The sequence below is a fragment of the Pavona decussata genome, unplaced genomic scaffold (genome assembly GCF_977016875.1).
Source record: "Pavona decussata unplaced genomic scaffold, jaPavDecu1.1 SCAFFOLD_234, whole genome shotgun sequence".
Lineage (NCBI taxonomy): Eukaryota > Metazoa > Cnidaria > Anthozoa > Scleractinia > Agariciidae > Pavona > Pavona decussata.
Genome location: NW_028145639.1, coordinates 2,104,035 through 2,127,498, shown reverse-complemented (window position 1 = coordinate 2,127,498; position 23,464 = coordinate 2,104,035). Strand labels below are relative to the sequence as shown.

The window sequence follows — 23,464 nt, the reverse complement described above, 5'->3', positions numbered from 1 at the left end:
CTACTTCTGATAAAATGGAATTCGTTTACGGTTGCAACTTGATCAGAAAACCGCAGACAAGTTGACAAAGAGACACTTTCCACCAAAGGTCAAACCGTGACCTTTACAAAGCGATAAAATCCTTCTAGATCGCCACAAGAATTTGGAGTAACTATCACACAGTTGATGAAAAGAGATTTAATGAAGCCGATTGTTCTAACCGGCAAACATTTTCCGACATTCTCTCTGGTAGGCAAGCGGTCCCGTCGACAACCGCAAAACCTTGTTTAGAGAAGTTGATGACAGAACAAGCTTTAGAACGACTGGTGTATATACTTACGTTTAATACAATAAAGAATGAACCAAAATGTATCCATAACGTGTTTGTAATATTTGTACACAAAAACCTCTTGTAACAGACAGGGTTTTTACATGCAGACGACTTATACGATAAGCACAAAAATCTAAGTGAAAAAGTCTTCTAAAATGATAGTTTGCGACCTCGTTTCTTTCTATACATAAATCATAAACGAAGAAGAAGAAGAAAAAGGCTTTCATCATCATAATAAATAGTATAAAGTCAAACTGCAGTATAGTTTGATTGCTTAGTTTGCTTACGAAAAGAAAGTCACCCATAGGCAAAGCACTATTATTGCCATGTGAATAAAACACGCTGTTCAACAAACATATATTTTTAAATTCGGTTTTGACGTAACTGGAGATAACAGCGTGGACAGCTGGTCTTATAACAAAGAAAATTGCGCCAGAGCCATCCCTCGAAGCATGTCAACTCTTCTTTGTCTCAAGGTTCTTCCAGGCAAAGCAATCATTGTTTTCTCAATCTCATCGCATATAGCGTTGCGTCGCCTCATAAGTGTCGGACTGGGAAGACAGGGCCTTACTTGATCGCTCACTTTTGCAATGATTCCAGAATAGCTACACCGGTCACATGATTTAATGTTATCGTTCACATTATCACCGTCACCTGTGTTAACGTGTGGAAATCCCCTTCCCCTCAAAGAGGATGATCTTCTTAAAGGATCAATCATTTCACTTTGTTCCACCGATAGTTCGGAATTGCTGTCAGATAGTAGAAGCCATTTTGTCTCATCGCATCTTGTTTTTGTGTCCACAACGCTTCTTCGGCCCAGTAGACAGGCTTTAGCAATGGAGCTCATGTTTTTCAAATTCTTCCTAAAGAGGCGACGACTTGAAGGATATTCAATTTACTCCACAGCGTCTCAGATCACGATTGTGTGTAGAAATATGAACAGACGGATGTAAAAGCTTAGCGGTGGTGTTCCTGCTTCCTCTCAATTTTCTGCAATTGGATATAATCCTTTTAATTGGTGGTTCCTGAGTTTCTCTTCTGGTTTTGTAGCTTCTATAAACCAGTTATTGGCGCAAAATATGAGGATCAATTTCAAAATTCCGTGAGTTCACAGACTAATCACAAGAGTTGGCTGTTCATCCCAAGTGACCTCGGTTTTGAAACATTAGTCGTATTCTTATGAGCGCTGAAATAAAAACATGGGTATCAATGACGTAATTTTGAAAATAAACAGACAACGCTGCCCACTTTCGTCCGATAAAGAAGACGAGAGGTTCTCGAAAAAGATAAATACGTCATTTGTGAATCTCGGTCAACCGACACATGTACACGCACATATATAACAGCACACAGCTCATGTTATTCGTTGTAGTAAAGTGTTCTCTCAAACATTCTCCCAGTCACGGTGCAGTGACGTCGCATCATAAAATAACTACATGTCATGTGCAAAATGAAACATGTAAAAGCTTCCAGGAGTAAATGAAAATAAAGAAGTGTCAGAGCATTTGTCGTTAAACCTCACTCAGGGAAACCTGAATAGTATAACATACCTCGAATGTTAATGTTAGAAACCTTACCTAGGCAATTACTAATCACTTCGTTGCGGCACTATCGGAGAAAAGTCATGAAAATGTGATTACGCATAATTCTCTGCAATCATGAGAACCTCATATGACCTTCATGACCGAAGTGCACGCATACACGCCTTTTCAGAATCCCCACTTTAATCCTAAATGCTTCATAAATCATAGCATTGGTCGTACGTTTTAGACAGATTGCAGTAAAAAAGTGTAAATTCAGTTCGCGAAAATTTTTGAATGAAAAAGTCGAAAAACAAAAGGCTGCTCGCGAGGGCTTTCATTTGTATACTCCATTATGATTGAATTTGTCACGTTACCGATGAGTTCATGACTGCACTAAAAGTGCAAAGAAAATAATTAATGCTAGTTTGCCTCAGTTTGAGAAAGTAAGATAGTGAACACGAATTTTTATACTTACAGCAGATCTTCAGACATTTTTCTGTTTGGTCCTTCATGAAACATACGAAGCAAAACCAACATTCTATTACACATGACGCCAATTAGTAATAGCAGTTCCGTTGACGTCAACACAAACACAGGCAAATTGCAAATTGTTCTTTTTATTCTTTCTCATTCAAGTGCGACTTAATTGATTTCTCGCGATTGTAGTCATCCAATTATCTTCGGATAAATACGGTGAATCAATATCAGAACAATAGCACCAGAAATATTTATTAAAATAAATATTCTTAATTAGCTTTCACGTTGTTGGTTGACTGACGGCGTTTAAAGCCTGAAGTGACGTCACTGGCCTCGACCTCAAGGGCGCTTCCATTTACAAGGAAAATCCGAAAGATTCTGGTTGGAAAATGAATTGGTACATCTCGTCCCATATGAAACATTTCTGTAAATTAATATTGTATCACAATAAGCTGGCGAATAATAATAATAATAATAATAATAATAATAATAATAATAATAATAATAATAATAAAATAATGAGTAGGGGTGATGCACTTTTACTGCTCCTTCTGGGAGTTGCAGTCCATGCTGATACATTTTGAATATCATCCTTCTTCTGTTAAGCTCAGGATACAGGCTAAGCCAAACAATTTTATATCAGTTTGCCAAAACTTTCCAGCTGGGTGTTTTGCGCCTGGTAAGCACCCTTGTACCCATTGCCTGTGCGAGCAAGCTCTCGGGGAAACCGAAAGGATATATATAGAGAAAAACAATGGAACTAAAACTCACTGGTATCGCGCTAAATCGCTCCCAAAACCACATAGGAGAAATAACAACAGACAAAGTTCAGGTAGGTTTTTTATCGAAAACTCGTTGGCATTTTTTAATTGAAGTAGGAATTGTTTTTTCCCATACACTGATCCTATATATTTTCGCCGTTACGCAATGGTCGCCGTGACGCTCAAATTACAACACTCAGGCAAAGTATCTCTCACAGAACTTGGGGTACCTGTGATTCAGCTGACGCGCATGCGCACACCTTAGCTATGACGTGGGTGGGTTGCGTTTATAGTTTGTCCACATGATAAAATTTTTTTCAAGTCAACCTTTTCTTTCTGCGTCGTTGTCTACGCAAACAATTTTTCCCCGCTGCATCTTCATGCTGACAATTTTTTTTGTGTGTGTATGATCTGCAAAAAAAATTATTTGGGCATTTTTGCTCTTGTAAACAATATTTTTTTCCGGATTCAGTTCACCCCTACCCCCTTCAAAAAAATAATGGTGTGTCTCATATATCAAATTGCTCTGTCACCTTTTAGTCAGAGCAAACACCATGTACATTTACATGTTTAAATGTTTCTAAATTTAAATTTAAATTTAAAATTTAAAATTTTTAAATCTTAAAAGATTCAGTTGACTGAACAAAATTTTGTAATTCGTACCCATTATGTGAGTAATCGATAAATAAAAGGAAGAAAAAGTCTCTTGTTTTTATTTACATGCTTACTTCTGTAGTATTTGCGTCAAAGGAACTTGACGCACCTGTAACTGATCCAGGTACGTAAGTAATTAACTTTAGGTGACTAAACAGCTGTGCAGTCGACAATATATTAGATCATCTGCTTGTTCGTGAGCATAATATTCATGAACTCAAGGTACCCGTTGTTACTTGTAACACTGACAACAGACGAAACTGAGAACCGTAAGTATAATTCCTCGGTCAATTTAATGACTCAATTACTAATCACATTGCGAATTTCAGTCTTGACTGAGATTCATCCCTGTTGGGGACTAAGAATTTTTACCGATTGCGACTTCTTGCGATATATTATAGTCCTGATCTACATCATGTGTGCGACCAGTATTTTTGAAATTCGAAAGGAGTTTTTTAAAATATTCATGTCAGTTTTGAACATTGCCAGCGAGATTTCAGAGTTCCTGTAGAAATTCCCCCAAGTTTATTAATGGTATAAAGCTATGAATTTTTCTTTCGTTAAAGCATTAAGGATTATAATTTACATTTGATAATGGTGACATGTCGTCGCCGAAACGTCATGTTTTAATATCGCTACTTTTTATTCTGAAATGTTAAAGCATTAAGTATTTCAAAAGTAACAATTGTTTACCAAGTATTTTGAATATATATATTTTTTCAGTTAATGCGTCTTTTCACTGGGAAATATTGCCGTGTCATGCGTGACGTAGACTCAGCTTCAAAGTGAGGCTTAGAGCACACAAACCGGTTACCCAACCATTTTTCGGTGCATCCATTAAGAATGCCTAAATCGCCTTGTGACCTCGTTAAATTACCGTCTCCTACTCGTTTAAGAATCACCCGAAATTGTGTGGACTTAACAAGAATTGGCCAAAGAAGAAACTAGTCTACTGCCGAAAATTCATTTTTTTTTTTTGCGCGCGCGCCTGTTATCACTTTCAGCCCGGAGAAAATCAGAATTCACAAACGAAGCCGTGATTAGATCATTATTATTATCATTAGAATCCTATCTTCATTTCAAATCAAGTTTTAAATAACAACTGAAAGACTATATTCCACAGGTCTGTAGTTTGGGTTAAAAATTGTTGATTGAAATAAGAGCGCGAAGTATTCCAATCGGTTTTCTCAGGACGAGAAAGTTGTCACAACGGTTGAAAGTTGATAAAGACAGTGTGAAGTAGATTTACTCGTACTGCAAAACGCCTCCTCTTTAACCCAAATCGAATTAAACGAATTTGTCCTTAAACTATCAGGAAAACGAGCAGAAGGATGAGACGAGGACATTCAGGCCTGGGCCGAAGACGAAGCTTCGAAGCTTGCAAAACAAGATGCGTCGATGAAATCAGAGGGCTTTCAATTCCTGGAGGCACTTTAGAAATCTCCGGCGCGGAGCACTCTCAACCCTTCGATCTCGATCCGTTAAGGAGATCAAGCTCAGTAGGAAAAAGTGGTTGTCACTACATTCAGGGAAATAGTGGAAATGATTTGAATTGTAACGTTAAATCGTATGACGGGTGTAGCAATTCTGTTCCAGCAAGTCCGACAATTATGAGGCGACGCGATGCTATATGCGATGAGATTGAGAAAACAATGATGATTTTGTCTGGAAGAACTTTAAGACAAAGAAAAGTTGATTTGCTACGAAGGATTGCACTGAAGCAATATTGCCTTTACTAACAACAGTGACAATGCAAATTATGAAAACAGATGACACCGTTTCTTGAGTATGTTTGTGTCAGTCGCTCAGTGACACTCTGAAATACGTCTTGGGCTGTTATGGCTTGAAAACAGACAATATTTTAACGTAATAATGTTTTCATTAAGGTGTCTGGGGAGTTCTTTTGAACTAGCTGTCAACATTTACAAGAAGTTAGTGATATAATCAACGGTTTTATTACATGTGTAAGCGAAAATAAAAGGTTTCAATGCACTTCACTATAAAATCAGTGTTTCAAGTCTTGTGTCTTACGAAAACCCATCAGCCGACATTGTATGACCTGAAGAAGTAGTAGTTTCCTTTGGTACGCTGATGATGCTTTAAAACGAACAGACGTTTCAGGAGTTCTGTCCCTTCGACAGTGAAACGAGCCTTTGAACTACCCCTCCCCCCGGGGGTAGCAATTGCCTGCACTCTTAACTATGTATAAGCTGCACACTAAGGTATGTGTGGCCCTAAAGGGTTTGGTTTTTGAGCCATTTGGTCTGGAATAGGGTATAGATTTTAACCATTTTTGGTCTGAAAGTCTGCAATTGCCGTCTCTCAGTGTTTCCAGATTGTTTTATTACTCGTTTGATAGTTTTTTTCCCTTTATAAATCGTGATTATTAAAAACGTTTTAATGAAAAAATGTCATCACTTTTATATTCGCACTTGCATGAACGTTTACCCACACTAGTTTTGCACCCAGATAAGTGTACGTACCGAGCTTAAAACTTGTTCACACTAATCCAGACATTTTAATGCGCAGCCCCGTTGTTGTTGTTTCATTTTCGCCTTCTATTCACCCTAAAGCGACGTTTTTAGTCAATAAAATGATTTTTTCTCCAAAGAGAATTTTTTTATTTACAAACACTAACGTGTTTTGTTTTTGTCAAACCTTCTATTGTGTCCAAAATAGGGGGTTTTAGTCTGGAAAGTTGATGAAAACGACCAAATAAACACACAAGACATGCTCTATTTTCTAGACGGCTAAAGTGTAGTTACACGGAACGATTTTAACGCAACATGTGCTAAACTGTTGTTATACTCCGACATATCGTGAGAAAACTTTTAACGAAGCAATTTGTTTCCGCCGACTGACATTGCGAGTTTGATCTGTCTTATCAGCATTGCGTTTAAAATTGTCTGCGCGCTGGGTTGCCTTAAAAATTGTCCTTAATTAAAGTTGTCCCGTGTGCGATCATCTTGAAGCGATGTGGAAACGATAATTTGGACAAAAAAATTGGACGCGTTTTAGAATTGAGCAATCTTTTAGTCAGAATACAAAAATATAGTGCTTTGTTTGACAAGTTAAAAGCTTTCAAACAAGCTGAGTTTGACTTCTTAGAATGATTGTTTGAACTCGGGCATCATAAAAATAAACTGGTAATTATGCTTAAAATTACTGAAAAGCCGTAATTAACTTGCGAACTGAGATATTGGCGACGATTTATGAATGTGTTCGGGATAACACGCTGACCGGCCAAGGCCCGAAGTATTTGTAGTAACCTTTTTCTTTTCAAGGTGAAGTCATCACGCTTCTAAGCTTTAATTGTTTGTAATTTAAATTACGTCTTTTCAGAGCCTCAGAAGACTACTAGCCATAACCACATTCAAGTTTAATTCATGCCAATAAATGATGGCGGTTGTGTGTCTTCCAAAGAATTATATAATGTTATTTTCCCCGACTATTTAAGGGATCTGACTCGTGTTATTTTGCTGTTCTACTGCAAAATCTTCATGAGCAAAAATACATGCGATAATTCAAACGAGCACTAAGCGCTTCAAAAAGGAATTTAATCTTTCTTTGTTCAGCTTTCAGCGTTCAACAGCTGCGTAATTGTTTTCAATGCAGACGTTTCAGTGGCAAATTATTTTGTTTGGATAATGGTCCAAATATGGATTGACGGAACAAAGGAAGGCTTGATTGCCTGTCCGTTTTACACGTTTCTGATATTAGCAAAACGAATCGAGCGGGACGTTCGGCTCGTCGCTTAGAAGTTCATTTTTCGTGTGGATAGTTTACCGCACCGAAAATGCCGGAGTTGTCTTCCATATCAGTGAAAACCGTTCTTCTTGTTGTGGTCCTACTGGCCGCAGGTAAGGGCATCATTTTAACAGTTCTCTTAGAGAGCCGCTATCAATTTAAACATTGTAATATCGATTTTGATTCACGGCATGGTCATCTGAATATTAAACTAATCTAAACAAAAATGTTGCTTCCACGTTTATGTAAAACTTTACACTGACTAGTACGAAGAAATGCTACTATTTTTGTCTAGTTTGTTAGCCGGAGAACGTTTGTACTGTGAGTATAGAATATAAATACACGATTTGTCGATTTGGAAGTGCTAGTTTAAATTAAAAACGAAAGCCTGGATTCAGAAGATTTGCTGAATAACAATTGCACCGACCATGTGCTGTGATATCATGCTATAATTAAACTGTATGTCTGAATAACATTTTACAGTATTAAGTATTTTGCCCACTTTATTCATGATGGGTAAAAAAATTTTTGCCCACCGAATCACGTACAAGTATCATATTTGAATGTTTTAAAGAAGATATATATACATATAAAAAAAAAAACTAGTGCCCAGTGTTGAGATTTTCGACGGTTTTCTGAAACCTACACTTCTCAGGGAATTATCGCTACTGATTACCGCTTCATTTACAGATCACATCATCGTCGTTGGCGTGATTTTATCGAACAGTTTGGAGTTAATTAATAAAACTATCGAAATTCTACCGGACTTAAGTTTCCTTGTTTGAAATGATTTATCACTGAAGCGAAACGAAATTGTAGCCGATGGCGGAAGACTTACTTCATGCCATTTATTTAAACAAATTCAAATTGATAAAGCGCCAAGTTATCTATGCCACCGAACTAAAATGTGTGTTTTGACTCTACAAGCACGTACACTGAATCCGTTCAGAAAACATGATGCAGTGATGTGAAAAAGGGAAATCAGAACATTCCTTTAAAGACGCTTTGTTTCGAAGGAACAGTTGTCGAATTAGAATGAACAAACGTGCAGTTATTAACGCTGACAACTCATTTAAGATTTGACAATTGGGATTTGTAAATCAATAAACTAAATCAATACGGGAAGTTATAACCTTTTGTGACCAGTCCAAGATCTACGACTTTGTTTGGAAAAGGTTTTCGTTTCCTTTCGATTACTCCAATTAAACAAAACCGAGGCAAGTGGCAATCTCGTTGCTTTGCTACTCACAAAAGGAAAAAAAGGAAAAAAATATCAATTATCCGGTCCTCGGCCGAATTCAGTTTTGGATTTTTCTCGTCGATCCCGCTTGTGAAAACGTCATGAACAATAACGACTTTCATTTGTAAAAACGGCTTTTACCTGAAGAAAGTGGAGGTAATTATAATTCAGTCTGTAAGTGCTCTTCATTAACAACTTGAAAATTAATCGCAGAATCAAAAACACGAGAAAACCAAATCAAGTGGCCGAAGTGGAACAGGCAGTAATTTTAGCAAGAGTATCTGACCCTCATTTTTCGGGAGGAACCTAATCGACCTATGATTTGCCAAAATTAGCAAACGGCTTACTTATGTTAATCCGCACAGGGTTCAGAGGAGTTCTGTTCTATCGTATAAGACCGTTTATATCTCTCTCGTTGGTGACTATAAAACATTTTTGCTTTGTACAACACACATTAACGTGGTGTTCTTTAATGTGACACAACGTTAGCGAACTTCAGAGACCACAGTTACGGTCATTTGGCCTGCGGACAGGCGAAAACGTTCAACACCGCGGTGTTCAAATAGTAACAGAATGAGGCATTCGAAGAATGAAAACAGATCAAATAAAACTCTAGATCCTGTGTAATCGGCCGTATAGATGTTTTCAGGTTTGTGACGAAATGGATTGATCTAGCCACATAAAATTGAAAGAAAAATCGTGGCGGAAAGTTTGCACATTTCATACTGAGGCAGGCGCCTTTCAAATGTAATGACACACAAAAAGACACTTCTAGATCTGGAGCATACCAAACAACAACACAGGAAGGTAGTGTTCAGTAGCTTTCATTTGAATAATCACACATTAGGATTTCATTCCGAAAGACTCAAAAGTTAGAACTACCTTGTATAGCATGATAAAAAGCACCACAGGAGAGTACTGCTCAGTAGCTTTCGGTTGAATAATCACACATTAGGATTTCATTCAAAGACTCAAAAGTTAGAACCACCTTGTATAGCATGGTAAAAAGCACCACAAGAAAGTATTGCTCAGTAGCTTTCATTTGAATGGTCACCGTGGCACATTAGGATTTCATTTAAAGACTCAAAAGTTAAAACCACCTTGTACGGCATGATAAAAAGCACCACAAGAAAGTACTGCTCAGTAGCTTTCATTTGAATGGTCACACTTTAGGATTTCATTCAAAGACTCAAAAGTTCGAACCACCTCGTACAGCAGGATAGAAAACAACAAAAAGAAAGTACTAGTGTGTTGCCTTTTGATTTAAAACTTGGAGATTTCATCCGCGGACTCAAAAGTCACAACCAGCCTTATTAACAAAGTTAGCAATACAACAGGAAACTCTATGTATTTAATTTTAGAATGTTCAAAAGTATTTTACTTCTCCTTTCTTCTCACGGTGACACTATCATAGGTATTTTTTTCTACATAGGTTTCTCCAGAAACGCACGAAGCGCAAAGCAGGACGCGGGTGATGACTGCTCTTCAAAACCAGACACAGGACCGTGTCGAGGAATGTTTCCGAAGTTTTACTTTGACGCATCTGATAAAACCTGTAAAGAGTTCACCTACGGAGGATGTGACGGAAATGGCAACAGATATGACAATAAAGATGCGTGCATGAAGGCTTGTGGAGGTCAGTTTCTGTAACAGGTGTGTATTGTCAATAAATTGTTGCTGGCATTCGTAAATTAAATACGCAACTTCGGTTATCGTTGGTTATTCAAACAGCTAATAAAGGGATTACGGTTTATGTCTGCCCGGGGCACATGCGCAGTAGAATCCGGTTGAGACTTAAATGCATAAATTAAACTCGTCGCGTGATTTTTGCTTTTCCGCCATTGCAAAGGCTTTCTGATATTACTTAAGAACGTTTGTAAATGAAACATTCAGCTAACTTTCCGAAGATGAACGCGATTCAAAGAGATGAAAACAGCTTCCTGAACTCTCCAACGGTATTTGAAAAAGTTGGGCCAACGATTTCAAAGTGCTTCTTCGTCATCAACGCGCGCATGCGCTTGGGGTGACATAGTCCCTTTAAATCACGCTAAACACAATCTTCCTTGGTTTACCACTTGAGTTGATGACCACAGTGCACTGGAACAAAACTTGTAGTGATCCAAAGTATACTTAAAAGGTGGTCCCATTGTTCATATAAGGTAAAAAGTAAAGAAAAGGTTCCTTCAGTACTGTGCTTAGCTTGCGTACAGAACTGCGATGATCACAAGACAGTGTGTTAAATCTTCTATCCTCAGTTTATTTTTGTGATATTTCGTATTTTTTTACCGCTTTGAAAGCCGTACTTTAATAACTGAAATTTTCATCGTATATGAATGTATTCCTGTGATTGGTGACTCATTGGTGCATACAACGTGCTTACTTTTACATTTATCGTAACCTTGAGTGACGTTAATGTACTAAACCACCTCTTGTGCTTGCAACAGGCAGGTGTAACTGTCCGCACCATTTACGAAACCATCGTGTCGAATTTCCTTTTTACTTTCTGGAGATGAAATTGCTAAGGACTAAAGCAATTATATTTTTTGCAGATACTGACAGCGGGGATCTTTAAGAGTTACAGCAACGATTTAAAACTACATGGATCTCAAACTGAGCCTTTGCATTTGACTTAAAAAAATATTTACGGTAGATATTTCAGCGAATGACAGCCATACCATTGATGGAGTTGAAGAATGCTGACGTATGATGAACGAGCCTTAATGTAACTTATTGTTACCTCAATGTAGTCGTAACGTTAAAATTAAAACCCACCATGATAATACTACCGTGTCACTTTAATTCGTCTCTCTGTGCTAAGTGCTGGTAAAAATAAGGATCTTCTTTGTAATTTGTCTCAAGTTCCCGTGCAGTGGAGCCTGACCGCGTTGATACAATGGTACTTTCGTTTACTGAGCATGTTCTAGATTTGATGTGATTGTCATTCGTAATCCATGAAGAGGAAGCAAAGAAAATTACCACCGTTTAGGAGTCTTTGAAACAGGTGACTTTCAGGGTGCCCTGCACCGTTTGCAACGTCATACATGGTTGGTCGAGAGGACAACAAAAAATGAACAACAGAACTATGCTCCCAGACCTAAAAGACAATGCAGCTGCAGGTTATTTGGGTCCAGTGAAAATAGAGCTTTTGAAAGGTGCAGGTCTACTGCGATTTTCAGTTCACGATGACTATTTTACTGCAACTAACAGAATCATCTTCGTTTTTCCTTTCTCATTTGAATTTTGTAATCCCAGTGAGGTTTAGGCAACAATATCTCTAATTTGCAAGAAAAAGCAACAAAGTGAAGGATTCTGGGAGTTGTGGTAAATGACGCCATCGTGAAAATGACCTATTAAAACAAACTTATACTTAAGATCACTCAAGAAGCACTTATACCAATTGAGAATAATGCACAGACCAGAAACCCATAGGGTCAGTTATTAAAAGACAGTTTAGACGGTGTTTAACAAAACCAGTTCTTAGCCATTTTCAATTTTACCAACAATCATATCTAAACATTGACTGCTGCCAACGGTAACAGAAAGGCTTGCATCCCAGACTAGAAAACTATTGATCTGCTTAAGATATACCACTTATAAACAGATTTGGAGGTCCACTGATTGTCTTAAGCTTAGACTCTGTTTAAATAACTGGTCCATAGTGTATTACAGGCAATGAAAATAGAGGCGCTTTTGTCATGAATTTTGGCACTTGCTCGTTTTAAGCCGGATAATTACAAACAGCTCAGATCAAGATGGCGGAAGTACGACTTTTATTCAGAAACAACAAGCCTCGTGTTCAATTCCATATAAGGTCATCACGTGAAAGGCAACATATGTACAGGCAGCCCAAGGAAAATCTTAAAGCGCTTTCCATTCGCCAGAACTGGCCGTCCAGATCAGCCAATCTGTAAATCGTATGCGTCATTCCTTTGTAAAACCACAGTATAGGATTAAATTCACAAACGTCTCGAGCCGGTTTGCCGGACCCAAAATTTTATAGTAGCTAGAAATATGGATAAACAGGATCCCTGAAGAAAACTCTCCTGCAGCAGTATATATACGCGCTGCTGCTAAAAACGTCTAAACTGAGGTAAATTGTGTAAATTATGGTGAGCCGTAGTCCTGATTGTTTGAGGTGTCACAGTCACCCCAGCATGCTCAAACAGTCCTTCTCCAGACTGCACTCACCCGGATGATCATAATTTCCCTGCTAATATGACATGACTCCAGGGTAAAAAAAAAATAAAAAATAAATAAATAAATAAATAAATAAATAAAAAAAACAATCATAGTAAAAATGTCAAGTTTTGGAATTTAACTTTGACTCGACCTTCGCGTCCAAGGGCTAAAATCTTAAAAAGATCACAAACTGAGCAAACAGAAGCCCTACAATTTTCATTGAAGATAATGTTTTATGGATTGCAGTAACATGAATGTCAGAATATGAAAATTTAATTGCTCTAGATTTTGCTCTCCGACAGTGAACTGAAACTTTGGATTAAGTTAATCCAGGGGTGTTAACTAGCTTTAATATTGAGCAATACTTTCCTGTGGTTGCTATTTATCCTGTACAAGGTGGCTCTAACAAGTGGGCTGCTGCGAACTCCTAAAGTGTGACCATTGGAATGACCGGACAGTACTTTCCTGTGGTACTGTTTATTATGTTATACAAGGTGGTTTTAATTTTTGAATCTATAGATGAAATACTAAAATGTGACATTACCAATTAAAGCTTTCCTGTGGTGTTGTTTATTATGCTCTACAAGATGGTTCTAACTTTTGAGTTTCTGGATGAAATCCTTAAGCTACTGAGCAGTACTTTCCTATGGTGCTGTTTATTATGCTGTACAAGCTAAGGTGGTTCCAATTTTTGAGTCTGCTGTTCAAATCCTACATTCAAATGAAAGCTACTGAGCAGTACTTTCCTGTGGTGCAGTTTGTTATCCTGTAAAACGTGATTTTAATTGTTTTACTTTGAATATATAAAATCCTAAAGTTTGAACATTCATAGCAAAGCTTATGAATATTGCCTTCTTGTTGTGATGTTTTATAAAGTGGATTTATAGATAATTTCCAATTTCAAGGAACACTCTTTCATTTTCGTGATTTCTCGCTAATGTCAATATCTTGCCAACTTCAGTATTTGTACTCAGGTACTCCATGTTGCGAAAGGGTAAAAGAGCTAATTTAAAATAGTCTATAAACGTTGGCTATTGGAAACGTTTACCGGATAAAAAAGAATTAAAATATAAACATCCTTAACTGAATTTTGTACTCCAAAAAGTAAAATTACAAAATTTATCTATTTTGCTTTCGAACGCACAATATTTCACTTTTAAAATCTCACCATTCATGGCAATACTGATTGGTACCCATTCACCGTTTCAACAATAGTGTTTTCCTCGATGTAAGTGAACCATTTCACAGAAGGCGAGGGACAATTGTTTCTTAGCCACATTTTCCAGCACAACAAATCTTGTCGTTTTTAAATAGTGTAGGTTTTTAAGCTTCCACTAAAACACAATCTTTCATGCTTGCTACATTGATCACCTGGCTCAACATACGAATGGACTTGAATGGGTAGTTCCATATTACGAAAAAAGTAGCGCGAAGAAATTATTCAGTTTCCGTTAGAACTTACCATCGAAAGGTAGAAAAAAGCCATTCAAACACAGCTATCATATTTATCCTTTCTTCAAAAACCATTTGTTAATCAGATAATCCTTCGTTTTCCTTCTGCATAATCAGTTTTAGAGTTTATTTTTTTAACTGCAGGTTTACTCAGAAAAAATCTAAATTAAAAAAACAACAACAACAAGAAGTAGTGGATATAAGGATTTACAATTTTATCAGTAGATCGAAGATAAAGTTTCTCGTTCGATAAAAGTTGACTATTGACTACATTTTATTTTTTGTTCCCTCGTGCACTATGTAATACGTCCTTTTTCAGCCTGCTGGCGAAAAGTTAAAATTAATTTCTGAAAAAAAACTTCCATAACCCGAAGAAATAAAATTTCAAGACCTGTCACATCTATTTTTTATCGCCATATTTTTAATTTTGTATCGAAAAAAAAAAATAACCGGGACAGTGAAATAGAAAAATGGAATATTAAAGCATTGTTCTAAAAATGGTGATTCATGAGATTTTTCTTTACAAAGAAATTCAAAACAAAGGACGACTTTTTGAAGAAAAGTTATCTTTTAGAAATAGTTTTAAATCTAGAATTAAGATGTGTTAGTTGAGAGACAAATGAAGAGTCATTAAGTTAAATCTGAATAACAAACATACTCAAGATTTTGCAGAACATAGTTGTTCGTGAAAGGAAATAAAAGTTCTCATTAGAAACTCAAATTAAAAGCTATTACAAAAGCTTTTCAACAGCATCCGGCATTTAAAATCCTTTTATCCGATTTCGTTCAACGAATGCTTAAAATTAAAGAAAGAAAAAACAAAAATGTCTCTTTAATGTATTGTAAAGATCGTTTCGAACACCCAAGTGTTATAGAAAAAAAAACTAAACTTAAATTTTTTTTTGCCCCCTTTTAACAACATCTCACGAACAAAAAACAATCCGATTTTTTTTTCTTGGTTGCGAAGATTAATATCAAGGTGGTCGTAATAATATTAAATCAAAAGGCGGAGAAGTAATTGCGACTAGGCATGAAAAGATCACAGATGTTAATGAAGTGATACCGGATGGTACGAAACTACTAATTGCGAGGGAAAGAAAATTTTATTTTTAAAATGATGATAAGTGACAACGTGATTAAAAAAATAATTGAAGTGTTGACAGGGAAAATGTCGAGAACGGTGGGTATAAAAGTTTTATTGTTTCAGACAACGTTCATTTATCCCCGACTGTGCTGGCCTCCTAGCTTTTGAAGCGAACAACAAATTTTGGGTAAGTTTAAGCATTTTCTACATATTAGTGGAATGGCTTTCTATTCGGATTCGTTTCGATTTCGTTTTCCATTGAGATTTTGAAAGTTTTAAGCTTTCGTTTTAACTATACTTATTTAAAGAGTCAATATACCTCTGTTTATTGTGCATGTTTCTTCTCGAAGATGGTATCATTAAATTCTGCGAAATTTTGTTTTAAAGTATTCTTTTGAGTAAATATTATGAAGAAACTTTTACATGCTATCCGCTTTTGCTTAATATCTCATCTGCTGATTATTATGTAGATCCTGTTCCTTTTTCCTAAACACGAGCTATCAAAAGTGTGGAAGAAATTATCCAGGTTATGAGTTCGAATTAAGTTTTGAATTATAATTATGAACTAGAACGTTTTTGGGCCAGCTTCTGGAATAACTATGTTAGTGGACAGTGAAATTTCTGTTCCTGATCACAGCCTCTGGGCGAAAACAACCGACTTAAATAGCCCCTGAAATATCCCTAATACTAAAATCAATGCTTAAGCATTTAGAATATAATCACTCTTTACCCCAAAATTCTAAGATAGCTTTTTATGCAGAATTTATTCCTTACGTATGCTAAAATCAGTGCTTAGACGAAAAATCAAACTCCTAAGCCAAGTCTTTCTACTCGAACTCGACTGAACTAGTTGAAGTCCGCTTAAGAATCAGTCATGAAACGCAAATCCACCTTATTGCATTTTACATCTCAGTTCTCCGTCGTCCCAAAAAGTACTGACAACGGGTTTTCATCTCTTTTTTGAACATGTGTATATTTGTGCGAGCGACATTAACCACCTAACACCACAATCGCTCTGCGCTGAACGTTCTTCGTGAAACAATTGCTGTTGCAAGAAAAACCTATCGCAAAAATGACCGATGATCTGAAATCATTTTCATTCCAAGACGCATAACAATGGTTTAGCACGAGGTTTAGCACGCACTTTACTATATAATGAAATCATTTTCATGTATTCACAGTGAATTTCTATATAGTCGCGTTGTTCTTGATATCACAAACTTCCAATTGGCATATCTTGTTCCTGAAGACGCGCGCGAGATCATTTTGATAACGAGGAAACGCCCATATGCGATATTGAGTATGTAGTTAACTTTTCAACTGTGTGATAAGAGGCGATTTGGCAGTCTCCTTTCTTTGCCATTTTCCTGCTAATTATGTATCAAGGACCTCCCTAATTTACGTCTTTAATATGTTTTCTTCCTCTTTGAAGCGTTAAGAGGTCGTGATTAGATCTTGGCTTGTTTCATTCACGCTTGATCAAATCTATTCAATAGATATGATTTCTGTTTCATTCAGACTAATTGAATAGAATTTTCAAGCTAACGCATCATCGAACTTTTAACGTTAAAATAAAAAACATGAAACAAACTTGGGTATAGAACATGGATTTCAGATTTTGTAGATAACACTGTTTATGTTTGGATTGAACACTGTGTAGCCCTCGCTCGGGGAATTTAAGGTTTCCTACATGAAAGACAGCTCGCTTATAAATAGTTTTTACACATTTAGGGTCCACCTGCTTTCTTTCCTTCATATGACAAACTTTCTTAGACTATACAAATGTCTTGTGCTTCGACATTAACTCTGTTTTTGTCCTCTCCGTTTATTTATTTATTTCTGCTCTTAAAAAAATGCCAAAATGAACCACTTTGGTGACCCACCCTGTTTTGATGTTTCCCCAATGAAAAGCATAAGCTTTTAAGCGGGAAAGATGAAATTAAATTTAAGGAAGGAATTTTTTCCGATGTATTTTAATATAACTGCATATATGGAACTTTCAATGAAACTATTTGCATAATATCCGTGTCAGTGAACACTTTTCGTACCGTTTTAACCTCATTTTTCAAGGGCGTGAGGACACGTTGATCTGACAGACAGCGTTCAACGTAAATGATGCTTCATTACTGGAAAATTGATTATCTTTAATACCACATTTATTTTGTTTAGAGATCGAGATTTTATCTCATAGTTTAGCAGCTATTCAGTCTTTATTCTCATTTTAGCGACTGTCCTCCTCGTTATCCGACTTTATCGTTGACTATTTTATTTAAGATGAAATTTCTCGTTTCAGGCCAATAATGTTTCTAAGACTTGTTGTCGTCTTCTTCTTCACGGTTTACCTGGCGAGCTGTGAAACAGAGAAAAAATCTCAAGGTCCTCCTTTACTCGAGGCACTAAACGCCAAATATTTTGGTCACATAAGAGGAAGACGAACGGTGAGTGAATTCAATAAATATAAACACAGTTGTGATTTATATGACGCAAAGTCGGCTCTTTCCAATTATGATTTAGCTTAAGGCAACATCGGACGTTGGGCGCTTTAATAAACGGTTACGGAAAAGCGTATAGTTATTACCCCTTCAATAACAGATAAATACTGATGTTTATTGAGACCACCGACGGCAACGTCCTTTCTCTGCCTTTAGTCGACACAACGGAAGTGTGGTAACGTTCTTGCTCTGTGATTGGTTGACTTTGATGGACAATACAATCGTCAGCTGGGTTTTGAAGTTCAAGGTTTTTGTGTTATTGAAGGGCACAGTAATGATTACAAACTCACTCCCAGGGTCTCTCCTTTCTCGTTCTCGGAGACTGGCTGACGAGAGACCCTGGGAACGAGTTTGTAATGATCATTGCGGAGTTGTGGCCCACGAACCTCTTGTTCCACTTTCCGGTCGGTGTACTAACGTCTAGTTCCAGAGAGAGAGCTTTAGAATCAAATCTTTACCTATTTTAAAGAAAATGGTAAACAACAACTTCACTAATACGGTAGCAAAATAATTCTAGAACACCGAGAGAAAGAATTCAACTGAATTCTTGAAAGAAACAACTCGGGACCCGTTCTGGTACATTTTGGAAACAAAAATGCTAACTTATTTCAAAATGTAATCCATTTCGATCCAGCCCATCTGTGTCCAGAGACACTCATCGACAGTTTAGTGCACTGAGGTGGTAATTTATAACAAAACTGGGTCATTAATGATAGGATTCTGTTGAGAGATAAACGTAATTATACCAAATATTAATCCCCATGACTCTCCTTTTAAGGTTCTGATTTTTCATTATTTTTCTTTATTTTTCTTTACAGAAGTCTGATAATGGTCCCCCGTTGGAAGAGGCACTAAAAAATGCTTATTTTGGACACATCCGTGGACGAAGAACGGTAAATTACGTCTTAAAATGCTTTAATGGACACAGCGGCAAAATGAGTGCGCATGCTCCGAAGATTCAAGTGTGAATCGATTAAGAACGCTCCACTTCAATCGCCAAATTCATACCTGTTACCTCAATATTTTTTTTGTTGAATAAGATATGTGATGGAGGAAGTTCGAAGGAACCTTTCCTGAAAGCGACAACCTTATCTATTTTGATTTGGGCTTATCCACGCGAAATGAGAACAAGCAATGGGAATTTTAAAAATGCCGCCATTTCGCCAAGTAAGATTGCTCACGCGCGACGAGCATGCGCAGTCATATTGCCGCTTAATGTTCCTTTGGTAGGCATGTGCGGTGATCGTATAAATTGTAGTCAAATATTCAGTCAATGAAACCAAGGCGGTTCTTACCAGGAGCACTCGTACTTGGACCCATATTAGGTAATGGTTAGGTCACACTTAGATCCTAAGTAGCCCACACGACTGGGACTTAACCGGATTTCTGTAGCATGAAGCAGCTAGCAGTATTGCTACTCCTCCCTAGATACAGGATGCTAATCCATCCCCAGCACTATGCGTTTATCTTGCCGAGACACATTTATACACCTGGGTGAAGAGAGACAAGGTGGAGTACAGTTTCTTGTCTAAGGAAACAACACAGTAATGAACTTCAAGAGACCAATTGCAACCTAACCTCGAACCACCGATCTTCTGATCCGTTCCAACCGGAAGACTGATACGCTAACCACCATACCACCGCGCATCCAACGTTACAAAGACTCTGGTTACGTGTACCACGGATTCAATTCCTAAGTATCTTTTTCTTTGATGAAGTTGAATTGGTACTTGGCTTTTCATTTCCAGGATTTAGAAGACAATCCACCGCTAGGAGAAGCACTGAACACAGCTTATCTGGGTCATTTCCGTGGAAAGCGAACGGTAAGAAGCGTTTTAACTTCTTGGACAAACTTTATAAGAGATTATGTAAAGGCTCTCTTTCGACTGCGCTAGCTTTCGTGTTCACTGTTCTGGAACGTGCGAAACAATTAGTCGGATAAAACAATCTGAACAGGATATGAAAGCCTTACTCGAGATATTTGTGTAATTAAGGGTGACTAAGACTTTGAGAACAATAATCAACGTTATGTCTTCTGGTATATAGCTTTACTATGAGTCTGAAAAGTTTTATGGTTACCTTTGAAAGATATTAGAGAGCTTAATAAGCAGACGAACGGTAGGGACGTTGTGCGGGCGTGGATCGAGTACGGCGTTTTTGGCGCCAAAAGTGAAAGTTTAAGCAGTCGATGTTTTGGAAACACGGACGTCTTCTACTCGTCGCTGCAGATAAGATTATATATGAAAGATGTCTTTGCAAGAATAGGCAAGAGACATGGAATTTTTCGAAACTCTCGATTCTTCGGACCAAAAATTGTTTCCCTTTCCTTGTTTTTTGTTTTTGTTTGCTTTTCTGTTCCGTTTTGTTTGTTTATTTGTTTTTTTCCCTTAAAACAAATTCCTCTCTTACAGCTGGAAGGTTGGGGTATCAATCCTGCGCTTCGTGAAGCTTTCCTTAGACAGGTTTTTAGCCACATTCGGGGAAAAAGAACGGTAAGACATGCACAGGTTTAAGTCGTTTGATTACAGGACAGCCGTTAGACTTTCAAGTAATTGCTCAAGACAATCAAGCAGAAGTTTCATTGGAAAAACAAGTTAAAGATTTTATAATTTTGTTTTCATTTAGTTCACGGCCTGTGCTATAGTGAGACATCAAAAAGACCAACGCTCGAGATATGTTTCATCAGGATGTTACAGTTTAGAAGTTTTAAAAGACAAAACAACAATATTATCAACAAACAAAACAAATACAAAAGCTTACGTCTTCGCCACTCCTCAAAGTATAAGTGGGTTTGTTTCAAAAGAATCTGTGGTACTGCGTCAGTGGGGGAGGGGAAACGAATATTTGGTTTTATCAAAAAAGTTGATAAGGTCATTGACCACCGTAAAAAGGTTCGAGAGTTGATGTTTCAAGCATTGGCCCTTTCGTCAGAGCGAATCTAAGAATTCGTTACTTGAATTCCCTGATGAGATACACCCTCGCGTGTCTGTTTATTAAGTGAACCAAGTTCTAAAAAGTGATGTTGTTTAATCGTGTTGTGTTCAAGGGTGGCTGGACGTCAAATGAAGATTTATTGGCTGCTTTAAACAATGCATATCTGGGGCACATCCGTGGGAAAAGACAACAGGTATGCAGGGTGAGGGGTGGGGGGAGGGAGGGACATTTTAGTGTTCAAGCTGCCGAGAAACAAAATGAGAAACGTTGACAGTTCCTAGACTAAGAGCTTCTTCCTTTAGGGAGTAGATCGATGTTACACTTTTTCCTCTCCACCTCAAAACCGGGGAAATTCAAACGAAATTTGCACCGCAAAACCCTCTCCTCCCCTCATATATAATTCCCCTCTCCGCTCCCTCACGGGTTTCATTGCCCTTCGATTTTTTAAACTATTTTAGAAGACGTGATGTCATCACCGCCATGCTGGTGGAAAGCCAATGAACACTCGATTTCACATCTCAAACCGACACTTTATGAGGATTACACAACCTAGTATCCCTTTACCTCATAGTATTGACATGCACGAGAACAGAACCCCATTTATCAGGCGGAAAACTGAGTAAATAGAGCTCCTTTTAGGCAAGGAACAGTATTTTAGGGTTTAGCACCAAACTACAATAGTAAGGGTAAAACCCTGAATTGAAAACGCTTAGTTTAATTTCATTTATTGCAGTGGGTTGAACTGTAAATCGACGGGAGCTGTTCCTCGTTGCATAAATGAAGCGGACAACTCGGCTGGGTTTTAGGCGTAGGCTATTCTGATTTTTTCCCCTCCTTTTGCCCCTAAGGTTGAAATATGTTTTACTCCATGTAATTAGTGAAAGACAAAAGTCAGTTTACGACGTGGAAACGAGTGTTTATCAGAAACCTGCATACGCTCCTCCACAATATTTTTATTTTAGTCAATTAAAACAATCTGTGGTGGTAATGTTAACCCTAACAGTGATCATCATCAAATTTCTCCTTGTAATATCAAGGGTTATCTAACCCCAGAGGTCATGAGAATTAAGGATATGATTACCCAAGGTGACTTTTCTTGTCCCCAGTAATTTTATAAGAAAAGTGTGGGGACAAGATAGGAGAATTTGTTCTTTGATATTAGGGGTTAAAGGATTACACAAGCACTTTTCTGCTTTACTTTCAGGATGACTCCAAAAGGTCCACATGAAAAACCTCTGAAGACAGCTAGCAAACACAACCCGGCAAACGACAAGACAACCAAGCTAAAGCCAACATTTACATATATGGAAATTCCTAGGAAAATATTTGAGTAAATAAGTAATGCTTTTTCCAATCGACTCGTTTCAATATAAATTGTGAAAAAAAGTGTCATCCACTGCATCAAATATGGACGCTAGATTTGCAACGTGAAAAATGATAATAAAACCTTAACATGGAGCAATGATATTGAGTTGTAGATTATTTTCTTGGTGAATAATTATATGTCCTTGATATGGCTGATAAAATAACACCAGCCCCATAATATGTTTAACAATGCGATCATCTGCGATCGTTGTTGGTGATCATATTGGGCCAGGTTGAGGCCAAAGCATAAAACAAAAATTTATGTCTATATCAAAAGGAGGAGAATACAGTAATAAATACCAATTCAATTGGTATTGTTGATATACACATTCAAAACTCATTAATAATTCATAAGCCCATTGACCTATCAAATGGTCGAAAATACATCACGTGCTTTTGACTTTATATCGATAAACCTCCTTCATATTAGTATGCGGTGTTTTAGCAGCTGATAAAACACTCCTCATTAGTATGCGATGTTTTTCACGTATACTAATTTCCAACGTTCAGAAAAGCGTAATTGGTATGAACTCTATTGACACACGCTTTTCCAGGAATGTTTTTGAAGCCGTTCAAAAAACTCGCAGCACGTGTTTTATCGGGTATAAAACCACTCGGCTGGGCTAATGCCTCTCAATTATCGCTGATCCCCCGTCCTATTCTTCTGAAAACCATGTGATCCGTGATTCCACGGCCCCTAAATCGTCCGCCTCCCCCACCTCCTTCCTTCAGGTGATAAATAATGTAAGTATGTATAATGGTTAAATAAACTAAACTAAACAGATTTCGCTGGTTTTCAGTGTTCATCTTGAAAAGAGTTCGTAACAGAGCACAGGCGATTTCTTTGTAGGGTTTTTTAAAAGAGCAAAGACCTTCTCCCTAAGCCATAAATCTTTTGAAGACAACAAAAGAATGACTTTCCACCAGCCGATACCTGTGTTTTAGCGACGAGTTAAAAGAAAATAATATTAACATTTTAAGGGCATCTACGATCAAACTTGTTCGCTGGCTTTTGTTCTGACTTTTAAAAAGGTGGGAATCCTGGTTTTAATTCTGCCCGGGAACTTTTTCCCTACGCCCTGAGAACTGATTAGTTTGGGACAAAAAGCAACGAAATTCTCATGATAAATGAACCCCCCTTAGTACCCTACACAGAGAAAATTTACAAATTCCCAGCTAGTACGTCCCACCAACACCCAGGTACCAGCATTTCACGTCTTAAGTGAGCCCGTTGGCACCGGTTGTT

The 23,464-nt window shown here is 37.4% G+C and overlaps 2 protein-coding genes and 1 long non-coding RNA gene across 7 annotated transcripts; 2 read left to right on the top strand and 1 right to left on the bottom strand.

Moving 5' to 3' along the window:
* Window positions 1–303: 303 nt before the first annotated feature.
* Window positions 304–2,601, bottom strand: LOC146458109 (uncharacterized). The gene is made up of 3 exons (XR_014858325.1): window positions 2,309–2,601; window positions 1,861–1,918; window positions 304–1,496 (listed from the first exon to the last, which is right to left on the bottom strand). It is a non-coding gene; the product is annotated as an uncharacterized LOC146458109 (long non-coding RNA).
* Window positions 2,602–7,422: 4,821 nt separating this feature from the next.
* On the top strand, window positions 7,423–11,494 carry LOC146458108 (proteinase inhibitor-like). 4 transcript variants are annotated; one of them, XM_085091313.1, is made up of 3 exons: window positions 7,423–7,585; window positions 10,127–10,348; window positions 11,262–11,494. In XM_085091313.1, the coding sequence occupies exons 1-3, from the start codon at window positions 7,522–7,524 to the stop codon at window positions 11,282–11,284; spliced, it is 309 nt and encodes a 102-aa protein (XP_084947439.1). In that variant the 5' UTR covers window positions 7,423–7,521; the 3' UTR covers window positions 11,285–11,494. The 4 variants fall into 4 exon arrangements, with proteins under 4 accessions (XP_084947439.1, XP_084947441.1, XP_084947442.1 ...); XM_085091315.1 differs by having other exon boundaries at window positions 7,427–7,585; window positions 10,145–10,348; XM_085091316.1 differs by having other exon boundaries at window positions 7,427–7,585; window positions 10,145–10,365.
* Window positions 11,495–15,543: 4,049 nt separating this feature from the next.
* On the top strand, window positions 15,544–22,320 carry LOC146458107 (uncharacterized). Of its 2 annotated transcripts, XM_085091229.1 has the most exons (7): window positions 15,544–15,614; window positions 17,721–17,865; window positions 18,738–18,812; window positions 19,668–19,742; window positions 20,331–20,411; window positions 20,966–21,046; window positions 22,058–22,320. In XM_085091229.1, exons 2-7 carry the CDS (start codon window positions 17,728–17,730, stop codon window positions 22,079–22,081), a joined length of 474 nt encoding a protein of 157 aa, XP_084947355.1. In that variant the 5' UTR covers window positions 15,544–15,614; window positions 17,721–17,727; the 3' UTR covers window positions 22,082–22,320. The 2 variants fall into 2 exon arrangements, with proteins under 2 accessions (XP_084947355.1, XP_084947356.1); XM_085091230.1 differs by lacking the exon at window positions 20,331–20,411.
* Window positions 22,321–23,464: the final 1,144 nt, after the last annotated feature.

Coding starts and splice junctions, on each gene's coding strand:
- LOC146458107 (XM_085091229.1), top strand. CDS start 17,728: ATGTTTCTAAGACTTGTTGTCGTCTTCTTCTTCACGGTTTACCTGGCG. Junction 18,813..19,667: donor ACATCCGTGGACGAAGAACG/GTAAATTACGTC, acceptor TTTCATTTCCAG/GATTTAGAAGACAATCCACC. Junction 19,743..20,330: donor ATTTCCGTGGAAAGCGAACG/GTAAGAAGCGTT, acceptor CCTCTCTTACAG/CTGGAAGGTTGGGGTATCAA.
- LOC146458108 (XM_085091313.1), top strand. CDS start 7,522: ATGCCGGAGTTGTCTTCCATATCAGTGAAAACCGTTCTTCTTGTTGTG. Junction 7,586..10,126: donor TGTGGTCCTACTGGCCGCAG/GTAAGGGCATCA, acceptor ACACTATCATAG/GTATTTTTTTCTACATAGGT. Junction 10,349..11,261: donor GTGCATGAAGGCTTGTGGAG/GTCAGTTTCTGT, acceptor TATTTTTTGCAG/ATACTGACAGCGGGGATCTT.